The 25,475-nt window shown below is 36.4% G+C and overlaps 1 protein-coding gene across 1 annotated transcript; it reads left to right on the top strand.

The window, feature by feature from the left end:
• The first annotated feature begins 1,710 nt into the window (after positions 1 to 1,710).
• LOC133778771 (protein FAR1-RELATED SEQUENCE 5-like) lies at positions 1,711 to 3,132 on the top strand. Its single transcript, XM_062218798.1, has one exon. It carries the CDS (start codon positions 1,711 to 1,713, stop codon positions 3,130 to 3,132), a length of 1,422 nt encoding a protein of 473 aa, XP_062074782.1.
• The last annotated feature ends 22,343 nt before the right edge of the window (positions 3,133 to 25,475 follow it).

Genomic DNA, 25,475 nt, shown 5'->3' with positions numbered 1-25,475 from the left:
TTAATGCTTGTAAGCATTTTCACGTAAGCTTAAGTATCTATCACCTCCAGGTACTGAGATTACCATAATCAATGGTTTTCGGTAATGGAAGTACCAATTGAAGGTCTTTTGAAATCGGTGTCTTAATTATATGGTCGTACTGATCAATGCCCTTAAAAGTTTGATGAATGTATATTTCATATTATGCATTTTGTACATGGCTCAACTATGTTATTGAACTATCTTTTTCAAACCCCTTGTTTTTATTTTACGTGACATAACTAAGAATGGGGTCCGCCTATATATATCAACTAAATGACCACCGAAAATGGTCATTTTTATAAAAAGTAGAAGGACCTTTATTTCTATTGTTTTACAATAACTTTACACTAAGGTCAAGTAAAAGATATGTTTGCCTTGTAAACATAAGGACAACTTTCCAATAAAATAAGTACACAGTATATTTACCTCATCCACCATATTAAGTTGAATGTTAATTAATGTACACTTAAATAACTCTTTCTTTGAGGCAGTGAAATGGTAGGTCAAACCCTTGAATTATAATATTGTATATAACATGTCCCATGATGCAATTAAATAAAATAAGTTATTTGGCCAAAATTTACGAAGATGAAAATAAAAATTTCGTCAGTGTATTCATTTACATATATTTGGTTTTTTATTAATTATTAAGAAAAACAAAAGTAACCACCTAATGCAGCTTGATGCTTGTTGTATTTACCGCCCCAAAAATTCTAACTGATTACCATATCAATTAATTTTTTGGTAGACAAATACAAATGTAAGATATGGAGAATAAAATGGTCACAACACTTGCAGAACTTCAAATTTACAACAAGCATCCACATGATCTGTCAAAAGAAGACATCATAGGCAAACACCTCGAAAGTCTCGATAAATGGGAATAATTTTTTTCCGAATACTCGAAATGGATGGGGTTTAGTGTTCGCAAGGAAGATGTTCGACGTGACCATGAAAACAACCCGTGGCAACGTAAATGGGTTTGCTCAAACCAAGGTTTTCAACGCGACAAGTGGACAAACCTTCTAAACCGTAAGAAAAAAACCAAGACCTATCACAAGAACGGGGTGTCTCGTACTTCTACGCGTGAACTTGGACAGGACGGAAAATACTTGGGTGGCGAAAGACTTCAATCCGAAACATAATCATGAATTAGCTTCGAAAAGGGAATTGCACTTCTTGCGTTCTAATCGAGCCATACCAGAGTCAATCGGAGCCCAGGTAATGTCGATGCGACGATCAGGTATACGCACTTGCCACATATTCAACCACCTAGCACAAGAAAGAGGAGGACGTGAGTATGTACCCTTCCTGAAAAAGGATCTTTACAATTGGATTGGTCGGCAAAGACTAGTTCAACATGAAGAAGAAACTGACGCTGAAGGAACATTGGGGTACTTGGCATGTATGGGCCGCTCTGATGCTGACTTTTTTGAGACACACACAATTGATGTAGAAAATAGGTTGGCAGACCTATTTTGGGCTGATAGAATTTCCCGTCATGATTATGCTTGCTTTGGGGACATTATGGCTTTCGACTCCACCTACAAGAAGAACTCATACAATAAGCCCCTGCTTATCTTTGTCGGGTTGAATCACCATTACAGGACAATAGTCTTTGCAGTTGCTTTGCTATATGACGAGACCGAGGAGACATATACTTAAGTTTTAGAGGAATTTCTAGAGTGCATGAAAAACAAACCACCTCCTGTGGTGGTCACTGACGGTGATCATGCTATGGCGAAAGCAATACAAAAAGTTTTCCCAACTTCTGTTCACCGGTTGTGTGCTTGGCATCTTCAGAATAATGTAACTATTAATGCGCCTCATCCTGTATTCAAGTCCAAGTTCAATGAACTACTTTATCAATACTGTACCGAGGAAGATTTCGAGGATACATGGAATAGAATGGTTTCAAAATTCAAATTTGAGGATAGTCGATGGGCAACAACTACCTACAATAGTAGGAGGAGTTGGGCAGAATGTTTCCTACGAGGGCATTTCTTTGGGGGGCTAAGAACTACTCAAAGATCAGAGTCAATTAATTCCTACTTGTCCCACTTCCTTACGAGCAAACTCAAACTTAGAGATCTGGTTGGCCAAGTAGACAAGGCCATACAAAGTATTCGTCACACAGAACGGGAAGACAAATTCATCAGCAACCATAGTACGCCACAATTACCATCGAACATCCTCCGACAGTACTATGAACAGGTGGCGTCGATTTTGACAAGGAACATGTACAAAAAAGTTGAGGAACAGATCACGAGTGCCCTGGCTCACTCAGTGGACTCCACCAACGTATCCATTGGCTTCAGGTTCTACTCACTGATGCGGTTTCCAAAGGGACTTGTACGAAGTAGGGTGCGCTACCATATTGTCGATGGCCATATAAACTGTACGTGTATGTTGTTCGAGTTGGATGGAATTCCATGTCGACATATATTTGCAGTTATGAAGCACCTCAACATACCATGCATTCCTGAATCTCTTTATAAGGATCGGTGGAAGAAGGATGCGAAAAACACGATTGGGTTAAAAAATTTATCCCACTCAACGGTGCCACCGGATGTGCTAGTTTGTACAAGATGGGGATCTTTAACTTCGCGTTTCAATGTAATGGGATACTATGCCACAAAACATAATGAAAATTTTGAAGAGGCAATGAATGAAATGTCACGTATGGAACAAAAATTTAAGTCAATGTCAGTGGAGGTCCAATCTGTAGACCAAGTTTCAAATGTGGGTCCTACTAACAGCCGCGATCACCCCGCCAACAGAGGAATCCGAGACCCAACTGTGGTAAGAACGAAGGGGAGGGAAACAAACAAGTCAAAATCAAAAGAGAAGGACACAGAAAATGGGAGATCCAAGAAAAATAGGTGTCGCAACTGCAACCAGTTAGGGCATAATAAGGCTACTTGCAAATCTAATCCCACAGCTCACACAGTAGAAAAATATTACGAACCTTCTTCTAATAGTCCAACCACTGAAGCAGAACCGTGGCTATACCTCATGTCGTCTCAATTGAGCTTCACCGGAGACAAAAATCTTCAATTCCATCAGTGGTATAGTGATATTCCCACTAGTTCTAATATTGGGCCTAACTAGGATGATAGTAGTCACTTCATGTCAGCATGTGAATTAAATCATATATGAAAAAGAGTATGTTATATGTTTCAATGTTTAATAGTAACCTAACGCGATTACCCGTTGGTTGCCCATATTTTTAGACAAAGAACTCTATCACTCCTCACACACTTTCAGTGATTGAGTAATTGTTTTTTGGCACTTAACTTACAATATCGTACCACCCACAAAACATAATGAAAATCAGCTCCATTAACAGTTAATATTTAAAATTGCGCCACACGATGTTTATGTAAGTTTTCAATTAATTATGTAACTTCTACAGACCTATGGACAGTAGGGTCTTAATAGGTGTTTATTTACCTAAAACTAGCGATGATGTCTATTAAGCTAATCCAAGTTTATTTCGACTACAGATATTTTGTACTAAATACCAAAACTAAAAATACTACATAAAAAAATACTCATTCGTCAATATTAAGGATGTATCTGCGATAACTAAAGTCTCTGGAACACATAATTAAAAATTATTAATAAGAGTAGTATCTTCAATAATTAAGTCATTAACATAGATTCCTCATTCACTTTCACTAGAAGTTGAAATGAAAAAAATAAACGAGTCCACTACCCTCGTTCTCAATCTTCAACAAAGAGTCACCAACCTGGACGCTCTACAATTTCTCTCGAATAGCTTCATCATGTTCGTCAATCCACTGGCACATCACGTCCCACTATATTCTTCACTTTCATGTGAAGATACTGTTCGTATTTACTAACCGCTTCTTTCTTAAGCTCCTCCACTGCTCGGGACATCTGTTGATACTTGGGCGTGAGAAGACCCGACCGTAGTTCCTCTAATTTTTTTGTCTTAACTTCCACCTCTGCTTCCAATTCTGCGATCCTCTCTTCCAGGAAATTGTTTCTTTGTTCCAACATACGATTATCGAAATTTATAAAAAAAATTTCGCTTTCCCTTTGCTCCAATTTCTGATGCAGATCATTGATGTACTGTATAGGCTCTAGGGGCAGGTTTGTTACTCTGTTGTGACTGAATTCTTCCCACTCCGGCGGGTCTAGACGTTGTCGGTTGAGCTCGGGGAACACCTCAATATTACATGAGTCAATTGATGAATCGGAATCCATTGCCAACGTCTGCAAAGAGAGTTGAAGGTAAATATGTTAAACTAACTGAGAAATCAATATGGATGAGGTGAGATTTTGAAGAATGGAGTACATGATCATTTATTGTCCAATACAAAGGGTATTGAAGATGTGGGCCCGCTATATCTTTAGGGTATGGACAAGTGATACTTCAGTCTTTGGTATTTCCATAATTTTGTTGTATCTGAAGTCAAGAAATTGGTCCCCACCCATTATTTGGCTATTTGGTTGGAGTACTCACTACACTTAATAAGTTCACCCATAATAATGGGTGGAATATTTGGAATTCCTTAAGAAAGTGAAAATCGAACACTGAAACAAAAATCTTCTGTTCACCTAACACTTCCCTTTAATAAACTAGTTCACTATCATATACTTGATTATAATGCGACCATATGAACTATTTAACCTTACATATATATTTTCAGTATCTATATGATGGGATGTACTCCAAACTAGTGGTTAACATAATATATATATATATATATATTTAAGACTATATGGCACATCCGTTTAAATCAAAATTAAGTTGCTAAGCTAAAAATTACTTTCCAAGCACCAATAATTTGAAATGAAAAGGTGGTGGCACGTGTTTTTCCATGATTCAGAATTGTTTTTATTAACAAAGTTATTCTTTGGCGATGTACTCTATATAATGCCCAAAGAACTTGCAATCCCCACTAACTGCACGCACGCAAACAACACAAGCATCCCATTCCAATTTTCTTTCTGACTCCGAGAGGTTAATATAAGATTTTCCCATTGGAGAACATCATGGCGAGCTCCAACAAAGATTCAACTGATGTGAAGGATGTCAACATGTCTGAATCTGCCTCAAAGGCTGATGAACGCGTGAAATCAATCTGGGATAGTAGCAGGAATGCCTACCTTCTTCATGTACCCGAGTCATTGAACCTTCAAGTGACCGAAGTGGCACCAGGAATGAAGTTAACTACCCTGGGTCCCCGGGAGGTTGTTCCTAAATCAACGCACAAAGAACCAGAGAAGAAAGAAGCATTGGACGTTGATCGTTTCATTCGTGAGGAGATTCAGAAGTTTGATGAGGCTATGAAGAACGCAAAAATTGAAAAGAAAGGATTGAACTACAAGAACATTGGTCGAATGCAGGACGCATTAGACACTATGAGTCTTTGCTTCCAAGAGTTGGAGGACATCGAGTTCTGACAACAGGGAAGAAGCCAAAGCTTAAGATGTATCACCTAGTAGTTGAATGTTGTGTATGTGGGTTATCACCTTTTCTCTTTTAGTTGACCTTAGTATGTCATTATCCAATATTTTTGGTATGTCACCTTCTGTATCCTCTCTATTTTCCCAATACTAATGCATGTGTGGTAGCACTTTATTGGAGTTGGCATTATTTGACAAATTTTCCTTGTAAACATAGCGCAATGGTTTAACCGAAGGCGATTTAAATTAATCCTGCTACTAAACCATTTTTGATAGACCACCAACATCAGTAAAAGATATAGACTAAAATGCAACTACCATACTTAAGGGTCAACATCCAAATCCATTCTCTGTCTAGTCGGCTGTCAGTTCATTGAGTAGTGTATGGTATAGTGATGCTTCTGCATTAGGTGGCTTGTAGACTCCTACGTTTAGTAGGCTGGTAGTAGCTACTCATTTGGTTAAAAATAAATATATTCACATGAATCTGAGCAATGAACAAGTATAAGAATAATTACTTACACTTTGTTTAAGCAACTAAAATACAATTTATTAAATTAAGAAAAATATGTTACAATAGAGTCGATCATCAACATGGGTAGAACTAATAAGATAAATATGTTACAAAATCGTAGTCAACTGAATAGATTATGATTTACAACAAGTTTTGATATAATCGGTCGCGTGAACCTGCCAACTGCATCTGAACGCACATCTAACTTGAACAAGGAAGAACCACATGAACATGAAACAACAGAGTCCTCTCTTTAGCACGGACATCCATCCATTATCACATCACCACCCATGATTTTCTTCACTTTCAGATCCAAAAACTCTTGGTATCTGGTAATGGCTTCTGTCTTAAGTACTTCAATAGCCTGGGATATCCGTTGATAATCAGCCATGATACAACCCGACCTATGATCTTCAAATTCCTTGGTCTTCTCTTCCACCTGGGCTTCCAATTGCGATATCCTATCTTTCAATGAACGGGTCCTTTGTTCCAACCTAAAATTCTCTAAATTTATAAAGAATATTTCGCTTTCCTTCACCTCCAATTTCTCATGAAGATCTTTGATGTATTGTATAGGTTCCGCTGGCAGGGTTGTTATCCTATAATGAGTGAACTCTTCCCACTCCGGCGGGTGTGGTTGGGGTCGTTGTATGTCAGGGATAACCGAGGGATTACACGAGTCTGTTGATGAATCACAATCCATTATATTGCACATGCAACAATAGATAAGTAGGAATATATGAGATTTAAACAAAAATATTCATGCAAATAGCTTTGGCCGAAATTTGCAAGTACTGAACTTCATTTTATGAGTATGAGGGTTTGATGAAGAGAGGTAGGATGATGGTACCAATATGTACCCTATGCGTAGGGTCTATTTAAAATAGTATATTGATAGTATAGGATGAACATGTGGCATAGTTATTGAGTACAACAATAGGATAACTGATTTTTTTCAGTTTATCATGAACATTTTCCAACTGCAATCTTTTGCTCACCTAACATCCCACAAAATGTGTTGTGTTGACCAATGACATCAACAATTAAAACATGTGATAGGATATGATATATTTAGCCTGCCATGCCATTCTATACTTACTCAGTACAAGAAAAATAATTTTTACCTGCTATAGCTACCAAATATATGTGGTAGCAATTAGTTATATTTTGCTAATAAATTATGGTAGCAAAAGAATTCAGTTGCAAAATCTAAAAATAGAACACCAACTATTTTTACTATCAAAATTATTAGTAGCTAATGAATAATTTTAGCTACTAATTTCTTTTGGTAGCTAAATGTATGGGTGCCAAAATATAAATTTTTTAACTTTATATATTAATTGCTTCCATTTTATTTTGGTAGCAAAACTCAAATTTTTAGCTACTAGTTTTTTGGTAGAAAAAAATAATTTTTTTAATTATATTTTGCTACTAATTATTTTGTAGCAATATAAGTATTTCAACCACTAATATTATTCTACTAAAATATTGATAGTTAAAAGTATAAAATATAAAAACTTAATAAATCATATTTATTTTGAACATATTAATAATTAATTTTTTATAAGATAATTATATATCCATATTTTAATCATCTAAATTTATATATAATAATACATCTATACGTATCCATGTAAAAATTTGTATTCGTATAACATCAAATAAATTAACTATGTATAAAATAAATTAAATAATTTTAAATATATATTACTATTAATATAAATACTTTACTATGTTAATAAAACATAACTAACCATAAAACTGTCAATTACTTGCACACTCTCTCTCACACACACTTTATTTCTACTACCACTAACACTATCTAACAAACCGCTTGCATATATAAATATATATGTTGGGAATTAATTATAGGATTATCACTGCACCTTAGTTTTTTTTCTCTCTCTCTCTATTATCATTTCCTGCAACGTTTCTTTCTCTCTCTCTCTCTCTCTCCCTCTCTTTCATTTATTAATTTGATACTTAATAATTGAATTTGTTTTTTCTTTCTCTTTTACAGGTTTCGCACAGAACTTGGTTGAGCCATTGGAGTTTAGAAGAGTTATCTGTTTTACACTTTGGAGTAAAGCCTAAACTGTGTACCATCTTGTACTTTTGTATCAATAAAGCAATTTTAGTTTGAATCTTCAAAGGTGAACACGTGAAATTAAGACTTTAATCACAAATTAAACACCTATTTCCTATTTTCTCATCAACAACCATAAAGTGGACACATTAAACATATGTCTACCATACTAATAACCTTTTGCTGATTATGAACATAAATCATACCACTGAAGTTCCAAAAAAAAAAAAAAATTCCGGTCTTTTGAAGTGTACGAGTACATTTACTAACTAAAAGTCACTAATAAATATTCACTAACGGAATGCCTGGAAATCCCTAATTAGGTCTAAGGGTCAGATTAGTAGGCCGTGAGGGCCGTAACTGATTTATTAACTCATTTAACTATTACATGCATGCTTATGTGAAATAGATTATAAGATAATGTTAAATGCATGCAGGGGGGTCAAAATTTCCTCTCAGGGGTATTTTTGTAATTTGCCCCGTTGAGAGCATAATTGTACAATTGTATTCACGTAGGTGAACTGTTGATGAGACCACATTATAATGTGGATTTTTTCTAGCTATTCGGCATGAGACGATCTTCGAATTCAGATTATCGGTTTGGTCATAACAGGGTTGAGTTCGGTGCTCGGGGTGCGTGTCGGGGTGAATTGATGATTAGAGAGTTACCGGGAATAAAATGGTAATGGATATAATTTTATTAGTATTTCAGAATAACAGGAATTTGAGAGTGTTAATTATGATTAAAGAGATAGGTGGAAAATGACTGTTTTGCCATTCGGGGTCTTTAAGGATGAATTAAGCACGGAGGGTATTTTGGTCATTTGACCTAGCCTATATATAGGTTGAAGGCTGTACAAATAGAACCAAAAACTAAATTTTTAATCATCATTATGAACAAAATTGAGACATTAGTCACAAAATAAAGACATTACTCACAAAAAAAAATTGTATGATTACGCCTTTCATGTACAAAATTAATAATTGTACCACTCAATTATCAACAAATTGACTTTTATGGGTCAACAAACATGAAATCAATCACCAATTTGTTACCTTCTCATTATCTTACATCATTTCTTACAATCCATGATTGTCCATTTTTGACAGACAAATGCACACTCAGGAGCACGAGTAATAGAACTATCGGGGGACATTTTTTCTGGTTACTGCGCATTCGCCCCTACCTGATCCCACAAATGGGGATACCATTGCCTGAGCTTCATGCCCTACGACACTCTCACTCCATGTGTAACGACCCAAAATTGGTAATAGGGTTTAGCACCTTCATTAGCGTGCCGGGAGGGCATAATTGGTTTATGTATGTGTTTATTTGGTTAAATGTGTGACATTGAAGGCATGTATGATTAATATGATTATGTGAGTATATTAAATGAATGTTTATGGTTATTAAATATGCATGTGGGCCCTCTACTGTTCATACGGGCATACTTGTAATTTTGGCCCGTTAAGGGAATAAATCCAGTTATATGTGATAAATGATTGAGACCATATTATTATGTGGATATATTTGCAGTACATGGCACGAGGGAACACAATGGAGCAGATTAGGAAAGGAGTCACAGCGAGGTTTACTACCCGCCTCTCCCACAAAGGGAAAACAGTCTTTGTCTCCCATTTCGCACTAATCCTGAAAAAGTCCTATAAATTCCCAATTAATCCTGACATACCAAAATAATCACTAAATAATTACCCGTTACCTGTTGAATCTCAAATGTACACTAAGTTCCCCAAAATACCACTACGCTCACCCTGATACTGCATCAGACCAGCATCTAACTATTCCGCTAATCCACTCCGTAGGATTGCTCTAATACCCTGAAATCCTTAATGCGGTTTGATGGTTAGATTAGTAGACCGAGGACCATAATTGATTTATTATGCTATTAAATGATTTCGTACATATTTATCTCAATTATATTATAATATGATGTTAAATGGATGCATGTGGGTCCACATTTCTTGATAGGGGCATTTTGGTAATTTGACCTGTGGAGGGCGTAATTGTGTATTTTCATGCATGTTGGTGAACTATTATTGATGCCACATCACAATGTGGATTTTTTTGAGCCATTCGGCATGACACGATATTTGAATATAAATTAACGGTTTGATCATAACAGGTTTGAATTCAGGGCTCGGGGTGAGTCTCGGGGTGGTTCGATGATTAGAGCATTTTTGGGAATTAAAGGGTAAAGGGATATGATTTTATTGGTATTTGAGAATAGTGGGAATTGGAGAGTGTTAATTATGATTAACGAGATAAGTGTAAAAGTACGGTTTTGCCCTTGGGGCGTGTGAAGAGGTTTTGAAATGAGTTCGAAGAGGAAAAATAGGGATTTTTGCCTGAGTTTCAAGTGGGGCCGCAGATTTGTTCTGGAGCGCCATGACCCAACCTCATTGAAGAGGGAAGGAGAAGCTGCTGGGTCGTTGGGCCACGGCATGAAGAAGGACGACCGCGCCCCGTGTTGGGGAAATGGATTTGTGGCCGTCTCTGTTTGGGGAGGCGGGCCGCGGCATGGCTTTCCACCTAACTTATTAATAAAAGCTACAAACACGTTTATAGCCAAATAGCTCGATTAGCGAGTTAAGCACGATTCAAAGTTCACAATAGCGGTCCTGAAGTAACCAGGGCGTTACAATCGCCTCAAGCCGACATCACAAATGCATTCACAAAATAATCAGATCCTCAATCATTTAACACATATACTCAAATTTATACCCTCAACAAGTCAAAATTACAAACATGGCCTTATTAACAATAACGAACCCACATGCATATGTAATACACGTAAACATGCACATATCCACATATTGAACCACGTAAATCATGTATGCGACGTACTCACACATTTATTCAATTAATTCCACATAATTAATCTAATTATTCTCTCCAGCACCCTAAACAAGGCACTCAGCCTTAATACTAAATTCGGGACGTTACAGACTTACTCACTAATTCCTTTTACCAGTACGATACCCAAAGAAACTCTTACCAACACCTCACACACTCTCTCTCGTTTATCTATCCTGAACTTGGAGCTTTTGGGATTTGGTTTGGAGCAACTTAAAGCTTCACTTACACAATTGAGGTAAGGTTATGCTCTGTTTATTTTTTTTTATGAATTACATGCAGTTGTTTAAGTTTTAGCAGAGTTTTAAACCAATGGCTTGGTTTTTATTTGGGTTAGAGATTGGGTTTGGTTTTTAAATAATTTTTTAATTAAATTTACTATAATATATGTTAATTTATTTTATTTTATCAATCATTTAGTAATATCTTTGTGGGGAACTCATTTACTAATCTATATATTCAACAATTGAGGAAAATATATTAATTTATATATTCAATGGGACCTATGTATTTTTTTTATAAAATATTATCATATAAATTTAGCGAATTATTAATTTACGACACAGTCCCCGACTCGGGACCAGACAATAGTATGATTTAAGCGAGTTGATTAATTAATTGGGTATGAATTTGTAGATATTTTACTATATATATAAAACAATATATACATGCTAATAAATTATAATAATTGTTCATGTCGCCATTTAGAAAATTAAATTATACATCGTAATAATTGAAATCATAATCAAAATATTTAGTTTATTTAACTTCGACATTAATCCTTCTACTAATTTATGTTAAATGTTGTTTGAAGTGGTATTTTTGAAATACAAAAATATTTTTTCAATGTACCATATTGGGTCCATTACAAAAAAACAAATAAATGTATATCATATTAGGCCCATTAAAGCCCGAACTCTTCCTAAGCCTCCAAACTCCAACAATGAAAGCATCAACACTCTCCCATATGACTTCAACAGTGAAGATAATTTAATGCAAAAAATGTGTGTTGCAAGCAATGCATTTCTTATGTCAGGGCAATGCCGTCACATACATTATAAAGAGGTATGTGATTCGACAGCTCCACAGAGTAGCCATCATTCCCTAGGGTCTTACATCTAAGACCAACTATTCCATTTGTAAACACCTCAGGCAATTCATTAAGTTTAGTTCAGTTACCCATTTCAAAAGGCTTCCCATTTCATATTCTCCATCTTCAGAAATAGTTATTCCGACAAAACAAAAATATGCGCTTCAAGACCTTTGCTAACCGCCGAAGAACAAATGCCGGTGAACGGCGGGAGGAGGAAGGTGACTCGTATCTGCCTGCGTCGGTGGTATGTGAAACGTTGGAACAGAAGAAGCCTCGTCGAAGGCCAGGAAAAAAAGTGGTTCCCCACTACCGAAAGCTCAACCATCGAAAGGTGACTGTATGACTCAACCTTTGCCCAAGCGAGGTCAGAAGTTTATTCTTTTTTAAAAAAAACCAAAAAATGTAGTTTTAGGTGCAATAAGTAGTGATTTGGTGTTTAAGTGGCCTTTTCACAGTGCTATTTAAGTCTCTTCATTTAGTCACTACTTTTTTTGTTTTAATTATTTTGGTGTAATGAAGGACGACCAAGAAGAAATGAACATGTTGCGTTCGAAGGACCATCTGCTCCAAGGACCAAAACGTCTTCCGACTCGGAGGTTTCAGATGCAGAGATAATCATGAGCCGAACCACTTTCCAAAATCTGACTTTCAGCATGTTGTTTAATCTGCGTACTGATGTGGAGGAAATCAAGAACAAAGGGTGTTGCCATTGTTGTACTGACAAATCAAAGGAGCCTCATACCGAAGTTCTTTCTCCATCTCCACCACATCGCCCCTCTAAGACCAAGTAAGCCATGTCCAGAGAAGACTGCTTTTGTGTATAGTCTAGTGATGTTTAATCAAGTGAAATCCTTTTACCTTATGTTTGTTTTTGAAAAGGAAAAAAATATATAGTTTATATCTTTTATCAGGTTGTAATGTAAACATGTATTACGGACAACATCCTCGTGTGAAACTCTTTAAATCGGTTCAAATTATAAAAGTAAAGTAATTTTGTGTTGTTTATGATTTCGATTACATGCTTCAATTAACACCTTATACAATTTTTATTTCGTATTTAAAAACAAAATGAAATCATATTAATATTATTCACATGAACATATCCTTAATTGAATCAACCCTAAATTTCACCCTAAGAAACATGGTTATGAAACGAGACAGAAAATATTTGTTTTCATAAAATATGATAGTGAAAATTAATTTGAATTAAATTTATGTTCAACTTTATCAACTTATGCATCTGGAGTTTAGGGAGGATGACATACGACATACACGTTCCTACATAGAATGCATGAGCAAATATTTGGCTCCCATCGTCCCATGGGATTAAACTTTGGAGGATGCAAGACAAACTTAATACCAAATACATATACCAACTTTTAATATCAGCCAAGAATCAACTTTAAATTGTACAAATATATTGTTATTTCTATGGGGGCATAAATTAACTTAGTATGATGTATCTTTCCTATATTACTTATGAATGAGGCAGGCCACTAAAACAAAATTTGGGCCAACAAAAATTAATTGCTATGTGCTAGTAGAGGTTCTGCACTCCAACTTATTTAAAGTTCCCAATTTGTAAAGAACAAGTTGCACACAACATACTTCTTCCATAAATATTAGCAAAGCAATAAGAAAACAAAATCCTCCCCATTGGGGTAAGATTGAGCTGCATATGGTCATGTTGATGGCCCAACAATCATCCATTGAAACTGAATCAATTGGACTCATTTCTGAAGGAAGCTAAGCGACCACTCCAAATACAAAAGGTAATTTCAAAATAACTACCCATATCTACTGCATTCAACCTTGGTCAGTACTTTACACTTTCATCTCACCTCATTTTCCAATTTCAAAATCTTATATTTTATTTCATTTTATTTCCCATTTGCAAAATCTCAATCTTCGTTGTATTTTTCCAACTCCAAATTTTATTTAGTGTCATCAAAAAATTAGGAAAGAAAAACTTTTCAGAAAAGGACTTGATTAATCACTGTACTATTAATTTCAAAGTGGGCCTTACTTTGGTAGCCCATATATATATATATATATCCCAAAGTTGTTCACAATAAAAGCAAAATAAGTAGCCTTCGTGGTCTGGGCTAAGAAAAAAAAGGCATTTTCTAAACAAATTTCGTGTGGTAGATCATACTCATCAATTGAATCCAAAAACTTTTTTTTGTTACACTGCAATACGTTATTCCCCTCCTTATGAGATAATTTTAATCGATTTATAGGTCCTAATAATTTTTTTCTTTCCCTGACAGTATTAATGCATCACTAATTTATTCAAGTTAGAGTAAGTACGAACATTCCAATCTCAACAAGATTCAATAATGTCCAACGACGAAACAAATTTTCAGGACATTAAACCAATTCAATTAATTGACAGTATAAAAACAGAGAATTGCGCTTATGACCCACAGAAGGACAAGATCCCAACACACCTATTGCGACATGTCTCACTTGCAAAGCGTCACACAGAGCCATGTCCGCTGCCATTTCCAACTGCGAGATGCTCAAGATTTAGAAATGCTAACGGAAGACATGCAATTTTTGTATTTGACGAAGGACAATGTGGTGTATATGATATTGTTACAAATTCGGTAAGTTGCTAAACTCACCCCTTAATATTCAAATTATTAATTGTCATTCACATTTTCAACAACATTTTATCTAGCCATTCAATAATTTACTTTATGATAAATGGCCTTGCAGGTGAAACTCTCTGTGTTCAAAAAAAGGTTTTGAGAAGGTATTGTACGAAAAAACTCCTACCATCTGCTATATCGAATGGAGTAGCTATCACAACGAGAGGATGCTCTGATCAATATGAAACTATAACTATGTACACAAATGGCTTCCACAAAATTGCTGGATTTGCAAGCTGGGAAGATCACCCATTCTCATGCCTACTCACATATGTGCACAAAAATTGTACAGATCAAAACCAACCTCAATAGGAGGCGTACCACTGCCACGCGGCCAGTCGAAACCTTTTGTTCTACTGAAACATCGAAGATAAATTCATAAAATTTATTGATCTAAGAAATGGGGATATTAAAATGCACAGTGATGTTGGACTTCCCATACAGCCAATCCAATTCTCAAAACCAATTGCCTGGAGTACTAATGAATGTGTTATACTACATTGTAGCCACGGATTACGAATATGGGACTTGTTTTGTAATAGGACCGTACAAATAAGACATCTTCCATCAGTGGGAAACACAATTAAGGCATTCACAACCATTAAAGACTTCAACGACAACCAAATCCATCTTCATAACATGTACTACTTTTTTCTTAACCTAATCTTCGATATTCATCATTACTCTCTTCGAGTTTTATATTGTTCAACTAACTTGACTTCAAATTATGTATATTGTGAAATTGTCTTTTGGGTCTTTCCAGAGTGTAAACTAATGAACAGTTTTGATGTACAAAAAATACAAATTAGATGCAGTCTGCATTCCTCTAAATCAACTGATTGGAATAAAACTCTCATCATTGTATCATGTAAGGTTAAAATCTCTTCACCCACTATTTGCTCCCGAACTTTCTAAAATTGGACTTAACCACAGTTCAACTGTCACAATAGAAAGCAGTAATAACTGTAGTTTCAGTATTTGCCAATTTTAGTGGTTCAAAACGATCTTTACACTCAAGCTAGTAAATAGACTCATCTTAGACGTCATCTTCTATTCAACATTGACAAATGCTGTTCTGGGTTCTTGTATTATGTTGGTGAGAGTTTGAAAATTAAAAACAAACTTCTTATTCAAATTATATAACTTTGTATTCATCTAGATTTGTGCTTACTAAAGAGTGTTAGTCCCATCCACTTGATTTAGGTCATATTTGTTTGAACCAAATAAATTTCTTATGTTGTTAACATGAGTATCATTTATCTAATTCTCATTTTGTCTAAAAATGTATTACTAGTGCACTGTTGTCAACATGAGTAATGAAGTGAATAAAGCTCTCTATGATGATCATGAGACAACTAAGGCTTATGAGGTGTGCTCATTCAATTCCATTCATTGTTGGATATTTTTTACTCTTTTACTTTCAGTTAAAACATTATTACTCACCACTCAATTAAATATCACTTACTAGCATACAAATGTTACTTATACGCAAAAAAAAAAAAAAATTACTTCAAGGTTTTTTACTTTTTCATAAAACGTTATTACTGACCATTTCATTAAACATTACTTAGCCGCATAAAAAAATTACTTACCCAATATAATAAATAAGTTCAAACACAATACATATTTGATCTTATTGACCTCGATTGTACAATTTTTGGACTGCAAATTATTTTATTGTCCTTACTTTTCATAGTCCTGCCAGCACAACTTCTTTCATCCCGTTTACATAACCAGTTCATCAAGTATAAAGTTTAAAAAAGAAAAACACCAAAATTGTTCAAAACTTGACAATTGGAAAATTAATTGGGTCCTGCTATAATTTTGTAAGTTCAAAGCTTAGATTACACAACCGTGATTGGGGATGTTCTACTATAACACATATTCGTACAATCGACACATCCCAATTACTTGACCCCATCTTCCATGCAATCAATAACAAATTATTAATTTCCTCATCAACTAAGCCGCCAATGTGGTTTGCAATTTAAACCTATGTACTTCACCATACAAGTCAAATGAAGTTACAAAAAAATAGTATGAATGATTCATCAATTGATCATCTTTTTATATTGTATGAGATTAAATTTTTAGTCTCCATTTATGATAGAAATATTTTAATCACACTTTTTTAACGAAGTAGTGACTCCTAATCGAGCAACCATACAAATATTATAACTTAAATATGGTACGTTTAGTGGTATTATTATTATTATTATACTCTAATTGTGTAACACATTAGGAGATTATAAAATAACTTATGCAAAGGGAAAGTCTTACATACCAAATACCATATAATGGCCAAAATTCATTCTAAATTAACTATACAACCTAAAGTTACATAATCAATGGTAATTCATTCTTCTAACCATTAAACAAGTCAAACAAAACTGAGATATTCACTAAGACAATTCATTTGTTACTCACAAAAAAACAAACAATAATTACTTTCAGTTTTTTTACTTTCAGCTATTATGTTATTACTAACCACTCTATTTAATATTACTTACGGATATCAAAATGTTACTTAAATGCAGATGAGTTACTGGAAATTCATTACTTTTACATGCAATATTATTCATGACTACTCCTTTAAAAATTACCAAGTGACTCTTAAACATTACTTTCCCAATTTCGTAAATATGTTTGACCACAATACTAATTTTACCTTATTGCCCTCCACTGCAGACTTTTTTTACCTGCTAATTACTATTTTGTCCATGCTTTTCAGACCTATTTTTTTACAACTGGTTTACATCACCGGCTCATCAAGTAAAATCATGTAATAATAAAAACACCAAATAATTCACAGCTTGACACTTGGCAATTTTTTTGGGTCCCACTTGTTGGACTAAGTCCGGTGAAACTTGCCTTTAATTAATATATAATATATATATAAAGAGCTTTGGTTATACTTGCCAAATTTATATATTTTATATTTATGAAAATACAGTTTTCTTTAACGGACAGACCTTTCCATTTTTTAGAGGTCTATTTCTATTTATTAATAGCAATAATAATAATAATAATAATGTCAATATATATTTATATATATATCCATATAACTGTAGATTATTTATCATCAATGTTTTAGTTTTAGAGTCTTTTTTACTTGGTGAGGTGGCAGCCTATATTTTCTTCAATGTAAATTATCTATTTTTTTTCCTTTTTCTAATTTTTTTATTCAATTATTCAAGTGACCTTTGGTTATACTTGCTAAAATATGAAGAAATAAGTTCACTTTTAACTCTAAAAGTGTTCCGTTAAAAAAAATGATAGTACACTATTAATTATTAATTAATATATTATATATAAAGACCTTTGGTTATACTTGCCCAAAAAAATGAAGAAATCAGTTTCATTTTTAACTCTAAAAGTGTTCATCAGTTGCAAAACAAAAAAAATTGATAGTACACAATAAATCACCAGAACTATTTAATATATAACTTTATGGCATTTGATCTATATATATATATATATTTGCAAGCAAAAAATTGATGTAATTGATGTAATTGAATCAATATCAACATTCCTTGATTTAAGTTTATTTGACATAAATTGTGTTTCTTATGCAGCTTATGAAAAATGGCACTTTAAACTTTTACATGAAGCACTTGATCAATGTGTCGATTCCATTCCTGTTCTACAGTTCAAGCTTGAACTTTGAATATGTTAGATTTATTTTAATATATATGTGTATATATATTTTAAATTTATGCATGTTTGTTCTTACTCTAATTTTCATTTTCTATGTTCAATATCTTTAGCCGAAGATTTGCTGTTTTTATTTTAATTGGTCTTCTTACAATGCATTTTCACAAAATTCTAGAATATTTCTACAGTTGCATAGTGTGAAGATTTGACAATGAAGAGCATGCCAAGAGGAAAAAACTCTTGGACAAGGTTTAGGAAGCTAAAGTATTATTTTAATTTTTGTATTTCTTGATGTATCATTAGAGTATTTTGCCACTACCACCCATTAAAGGAGGAGAAGTTACAAGCTGGGTACGCAAATGTTGTAGACTTTGATGCAACAAAGGATTGATGTCTAGGGATTTTAATTAAGTATTGCCTCCTCTATAAAGTCTTTCAAGTTTGATAGAGTTTACACACTAAAAGACAATCAAGGTATCGTAGCTATATATTTTGATTGTCTGTCATGTTTCTGTTTGCTGAAATAATGTGAACACATAGGTATTGTTTGTTTTGACAGGTAACGTGTTTGTGGATGCTTCACCAATGGTATTTTCAGTGCTAGATGGCTACAATGTTTGTATATTTATATATGGACAAACAAGAACTTAGAAGACATTTACCATGGAGGGTAGAGGAGTAAATGATAAGACTCTTGAGCAACTGTTCAAAATTTCCAAGTAAATGAGTGAAATGTTTATGTATGAGTATGGAATATCTGTTTGTGTACTTGAAGTCTACAACAAGCATACTAGAGACTTATTAGCTACATCACCAGCATCAAAGAAGTGAGATTACTCAATTTTTTTAACATAAATTCAATAGAAATTAGCTGACTTAAGATTGCCTAAACATTATCTTCTTTTATTGTATTGTTCGATGGGAGATAAAGCAAACTTTTGAAGGGTCATTTTCAGTTTGAACTGTACTGTAGGCTGGAAGCAATGCTAGAGCTGTTGGTACCAATAATGTTAATGAGCATAACATTCCATCACACTAATAAGAATTCTAAATTTTCTTTTGTGATTAATTTGCAATAAATTTTATTTTGTTGTATATACTTGTATTAGTATTTGACTAGGTATATTTACTTTGTTTCTTTATTAAGTGTGCTTTGCCCCCAAGAGTAAGATCTGGCTATATATATATATATATATATAAATTTCATTTATGAATTACTGAAAAATTAATTAATATTTTATATATCTATCTATATATAATTGAATTTCCTAACAAAAAAGAAATAATTGAATTTATTTTAACGATTTTATCATATATATATATTAAATTATTAATTATCATTTAATAATGTAATTTATTAATAACTGACCACTTTATGATTTTTTTATTGTGTTTATTAAATGCTCTTCTTTTATTTATATAATCAACTAATTTAATTTAGAAAATTTTATGATATAGATTGGAAAAAAAATAAAATAATATATATAATCATTAAGCAAAACTATTTCCTTTCTCTATATAAATTTTTAAAATTTTAAAAACAATCCTGCGAATGCATAGGTTCATTTTCTGGTGTATATATATAAAGGAGAATATCATGAAGATAACATCTCGAAAATTCTTCAAACTATTTTTTTTTTTTTTTTAATCTAATTTTTTTCATTCATTTTATATATTATAATAATAATAAATGTAATTTTATAAATTTAAATGAGATATTTATAAAATATTATTATTTAAAAATAAATAAATATCTTTTTATGAATTTATATATTCTAAACATTCTCTATTAATCTCATATTTTTCTCTACTCTAATTTTTTTTTTCTCATTATTTCAATTTTAATTTTCAATAAATTCCAATCTACATCTCCAAATTTTACCACTTATGGGCTATGTAAGTATGTCAATAATTAAACCCACATTTTTTTTTACATTGGGAAAAGACAGCTCAAACTTAGAATCTCTTATGTGCCATAAAATGTAGTTCTACACATTAGTGTAGGCTTATGACCACGAAACATCACAAGGCTACATTGATATTTTTCTAATAAATTTATTAATTATTCTATTTAAACTCAAATTTAGTTAAAAATAAATTTAATCAATCATATTTTTATAAATATATGCTAATAATGAGAAAGATACAACTTTTTAAATCGCTAAAGATACATATGACTGTTATATCCAGATTTCGAGTCATAGCAAATATGACATCGAAAGCTGAGTTCGCATTAAATGGTCTCGTGAGGGTTAGGGTATGCTCTACGATTGTAAATTGGAGCCTGCAAAGTATGATACAGACCTCGAAATGAACTCGATCTCGAAAGATAGCTCTGAGAGCCCCTCATCTTCAGGAACAACTTCGGAGCAGGGGTCTCGAGCTAGATATGCTATCTCGAAAGCGATGTTAGCTCGGGAAATGTCAGTGGCTCGCACAATGACATGAGACCTTAGATGCTGAAGCTTTGGAGATACGCTATGATCATTTTGAATATCTACAAGTATTGTAGATATAGGATGTAATCCTCATTTATTGATGTAAATCCCCAAGAATCGTGGGATATTGTTTAGTCAGTTGTGCGTTTCCTGATCTTTGGGAAACGTTTCCTTGTATATCTGATTATTGGCATTTAAGGCCATTTATTTTTATTCACAAAAGAGTAACTACCCAAAATATGTGGGATAGTATTCTGCATCCTTCTCTATAAATAGAGAAGTCATGCACCATTGTAAAGGACCGAATTTCTGATTCTTGAGAGAAAACTCTGGAGAATTCATGCTAAAGAATGGTTCAGAGATAATCTTGAGATTAATAACAGAGACTCGTGGACTAGGCAGATTTAACTGCTGAACCACGTAAAAACCGTGTGTCTGATTCGTTTGTTTGTTTTAGCCATTGTCTTTAATTGTTTGCGTGCTCTCTTCTTTTATCTGTTGACGAAAAACGGCGTCAACAGTTTGGTGCTTTCATTGAGAGCCTCAAGCATCCATCCCAGAGAGATTCATGGCTGCAAACAATCAGAACACTCCTGAAGAAAATTACCCAAGGCGTCCTGGAAAACAACCAATGGAGAACCCGGACGCTGAGGAAAGGAGTGGGTCCTCTGATTCCCGGGGACCACCTCCACAACCAAGGGATGAGGACATGTACTATAACCCTGAGTGTTATGTCCCTATTGTAGAATTGGAGAATCGGCAGCTGAAACAGCTGCTGGCAGATGCCAACAAACGTAACGAGGAGTTGACTAGGATAGCCGCGGAGGCACAGGTGGCTCAGCCCCCGCTTCCGCGCGAAGACCAAGTCCCTCCTCCAAGGGACGTGCACGTTCCTCCCCGGAGGCCCCGTGGACGTCCACGAAAAAATGCTGCCACAAGGAGGTCAGCACAACCTCCAGCACCAACAGAGCCATCTGCTCCTTCTAGGCCTCAGAGGAGTGCCCGAGCTCGGGTCCCGCCTAATCCACCTGTGGGAGTGCCTGCAGGAACTGAGAACAACCGAGCTCCTGCCGAGGCTCGGACTCAGGTTCCTGGTAGTGCACCAAACGCAACCGGCCCATCTCGGGCAAATTCTGGACCTTCCAGGCCGAGGCAAGGACGGCAACCACCGTCACCTATACGGTTTCCTCCGTCTCCCATAAGATATCCTTCACCTCCCCGCAGGAACGCTCAACCTGGTCGAGATCAGGATCAAGGGCGTACAGGGGAGAGACAAGGAGACAGGGAGACGTTCCAGGGGCGGAAAGGCGCGCCATCCGAGAGAAGTCAGACGTCCCGATCTCGCACTGCAGAGACGAGGCGACGTAGAAAGGATCCACCACGAAATAACCGATCGATGAGTTTCACCAGTGATGAGTCCGGGGAAACTAGGTCTGTCAGTAAACACGACCGGGGTCGTAAAAATACTGGAAATCACAAGAGCCATCCCGACCTGCGCAATCATCTGAATCAGAGCAGGGGAAAGGGAGATCAGACAAACCCGGATCTTAGGAATCATCTGAACGGGCGTAGAGATCCCTCACGGAGACGCGAGCCTGGGATCGCGATTAACGACTGTCAATTCCAAACACCGCCTAAGGACCCAGTACAAGAAAGGATCGATCAGCTCGAAAAAGCCTTTAGGCTTTTGAACAATGAGTGAGGAAACGGTCGATATGAGGACTCTGATGAGGAGCTCGAGCCGTTTGCTCCCAATATTTCTAACACTCAGTTCCCCCAAGGGTTCCGGATTCCTCACGTCCCAGCGTTTGAAGGAAAAACCGACCCATGCAGCCATCTGAGTACATTCAACACTATCATGAGAGCTAGTAACGTGGGTTACGAGCTCAGATGTATGTTGTTTCCGACATCATTGGCCGGGCCTGCCAAGAGTTGGTTCGAGAAGTACAAGAGACATTCTATAACTTCGTGGGATCAATTATCTAGAGACTTCAAGAAGCAGTTCCGGGCTATGGTGGGAGTCAGACCCGAAGCATCCACTTTGACTAACGTCCGACAACAACCGGGCGAAACACTAAAGAGCTACCTGACAAGATTTAATCTAGAGGTCGCCCGAGCTCGTGACGTGGATGACAGCGGGCACTTGATGGCCATCCGAGCTGGTGTTTTACCCGGGAGTGCCCTTTGGGATGACATACAAGGGAAACCGGTGAGGTCGATAACCGAGTTTAACAGACGGGCGCAGAAATTTGTCAATGTAGAGGAAGCGAGGTCAACACTCAAAGCGACCTCGCAGACCGAAACTACAACGATAAACATTAACTCCGCCTCAACCTCGGTTGACCCACTAGTTACACAGCCTACCTCGGAGAATCCTTCCAAGAGAAAAAAAAGCGAGGGAAATAATCCCGAGGCTGATGGAGGAAAGAAGAAAAAAGGAGAAAGGTATTTCTCCGTATATAAAGTGCATACCGAGCTCAACGAGTCTCGGGAAAACATATACCTGGCTAATGAAAACCAGGTCCCCTTCAGGCGTCCGGACCCTATGAGGACTCAAAAGTCCAAGAGGGACTCCAGCAAGTATTGTCGATTTCATAGGGACACCGGCCACACAACTGATGAGTGCCGACAGCTGAAGGACGAGATCGAAGGATTGATCTCGAGAGGTTATTTCCGGCAGTATGTCAAAAACCAGAATACTGGACAGGGTACTGCCAGCCAGAGAGTAGCCGCGCTTCCGGCAACACAGAATAATAACTCCCGATCTCGGGATGAGGACAGGCCTCCGCCGATAAATGGAGAGGACGTAATAACCATCTCGGGAGGTCCTCATCTCGCAGGAGGGGGCAGAAATGCTCAAAAACGATATGTGAATGAGCTGAAGACAGGGGACGAGTCTCCATATGAACCCGAACCAAGGGCACCAAAAAGCCAAAGGGTTGAGACTCAGCCTATAACCTTCACCGAGGAGGATGCCTCTCACGTCCAGTTCCCTCATCATGATCCACTCGTCATCACCCTACAGCTTGCCAACAAAAGAGTACGCCGAGTTCTCATAGACAATGGGAGCTCAGTTAACATTCTTTATAAAGCAACCCTAGAAAAAATGGGACTCTCCCTTCGCGACCTGAGGGCTTGTGCAACCACTTTGTACGGCTTTTCTGGAGAAGGAACCGCCTGTATGGGGTCCATTGAACTCCCTGTGACCTTGGGAGACTATCCAGTCTCAGTGACCAAGATGATGGAGTTCGTGGTAGTAGAGTTACCATCTGCCTACAATGTATTGCTCGGGAGACCCGCCCTGGTCGGGCTGGGGGCAGTTTCATCTGTAAGGCATCTAGCCCTTAAGTTCCCAACTCCAAGCGGGGTCGGAACATTGAAAGGAGATCAATTGGCAGGAAGGGAGTGCTACAGCATTTCCTTAAGGGGAAAGAAACAAACAAGCGCGCAAGCACTTGTTGTCATACAGTATAATGATGGGACAGTTTTAGAAATTGATGAGGAGATCAATCCAAGGATTTAAGAGAAGATTGACCTCCAACCTTTGGAGGAGCTCGAAGAGGTTCAGCTCGATGAATCTGATCCCTCAAAAAAGGTGAAGGTCGAGAAACACCTCCTAGACGAATCAAAATAGCAATTAATTTGCTTTCTGAAGAAAAACCAGGATGTCTTCGCGTGGTCCCACTCTGACATGGTGGGAATAAGCCCTAATGTAGCGAGCCACGCATTGAATATAGACAAAAGCTTTCCCCCGAAGCAGCAAAAGCGAAGGCAGATGGATGAAGACAGAAAGAAAGCATTAAAGGAGGAGGTGGACAGGCTGAAAGCAAATAATTTTATAAGGGACGCTTTTTACCCTGATTGGGTGGCCAATCCAGTATTGGTCCCGAAACCCAATGGGACATGGAGGACGTGCATTGACTACTCAGACCTCAACAAGGCATGCCCGAAAGACTGTTTTCCCCTACCGAGAATTGATCAGCTCATGGATGCCACGGCGGGGCATGGTCTGATGTCGTTCATGGATGCCTATTCTGGATATAACCATATTCCCATGCATGCCCCCGACCAAGAGCATACGAGCTTCATTACAGATAAAGGGCTCTACTGCTACAATGTCATGCCATTCGGACTCAAGAATGCCGGAGCCACGTACCAGCGGCTCGTAAACATGATGTTCTTAGAGCAAATAGGGAACAACATGGAAGTTTATGTTGACGACATGCTTGTAAAGTCTCAACTTAACAAGAACCATGTTGATGACCTCGAAGAGTGCTTTGGCGTACTCAGAAAGTACAACATGAAGTTGAATCCTCAGAAGTGCACTTTTGGGGTGTCTTCAGGGAAATTTCTGGGTTTCATTGTCACTCTCGTGGAATCGAGGCTAATCCCGATAAAATAAAGGCCCTGATCGATATGCCTTCACCTCGGAAGCATAAAGATGTTCAAAGCTTGACTGGCAGGATGGCAGCTCTGGGCAGGTTCATTTCGAAGTCAACGGACCGCGGTCTCCCATTCTTCAACTTATTGAAAGGAAGTAAAAAGTTCGAATGGACAGACGAGTGCGAGCTAGCCTTTCAAGAGCTCAAAAGGCACTTAGCCGAACCACCCATCCTATCGAAGCCTGAGACGGGAGAAGTACTGTTCTTATATCTCTTAACAACCGAACACGCGATAAGCGCGGTGCTCGTCCGAGAGGAA

This window comes from Humulus lupulus, chromosome 1, assembly GCF_963169125.1.
Source record: "Humulus lupulus chromosome 1, drHumLupu1.1, whole genome shotgun sequence".
NCBI lineage: Eukaryota > Viridiplantae > Streptophyta > Magnoliopsida > Rosales > Cannabaceae > Humulus > Humulus lupulus.
This window is presented reverse-complemented; position numbering and strand designations above follow the sequence as displayed.

Coding starts and splice junctions, on each gene's coding strand:
- LOC133778771 (XM_062218798.1), top strand. CDS start 1,711: ATGAAAAACAAACCACCTCCTGTGGTGGTCACTGACGGTGATCATGCT.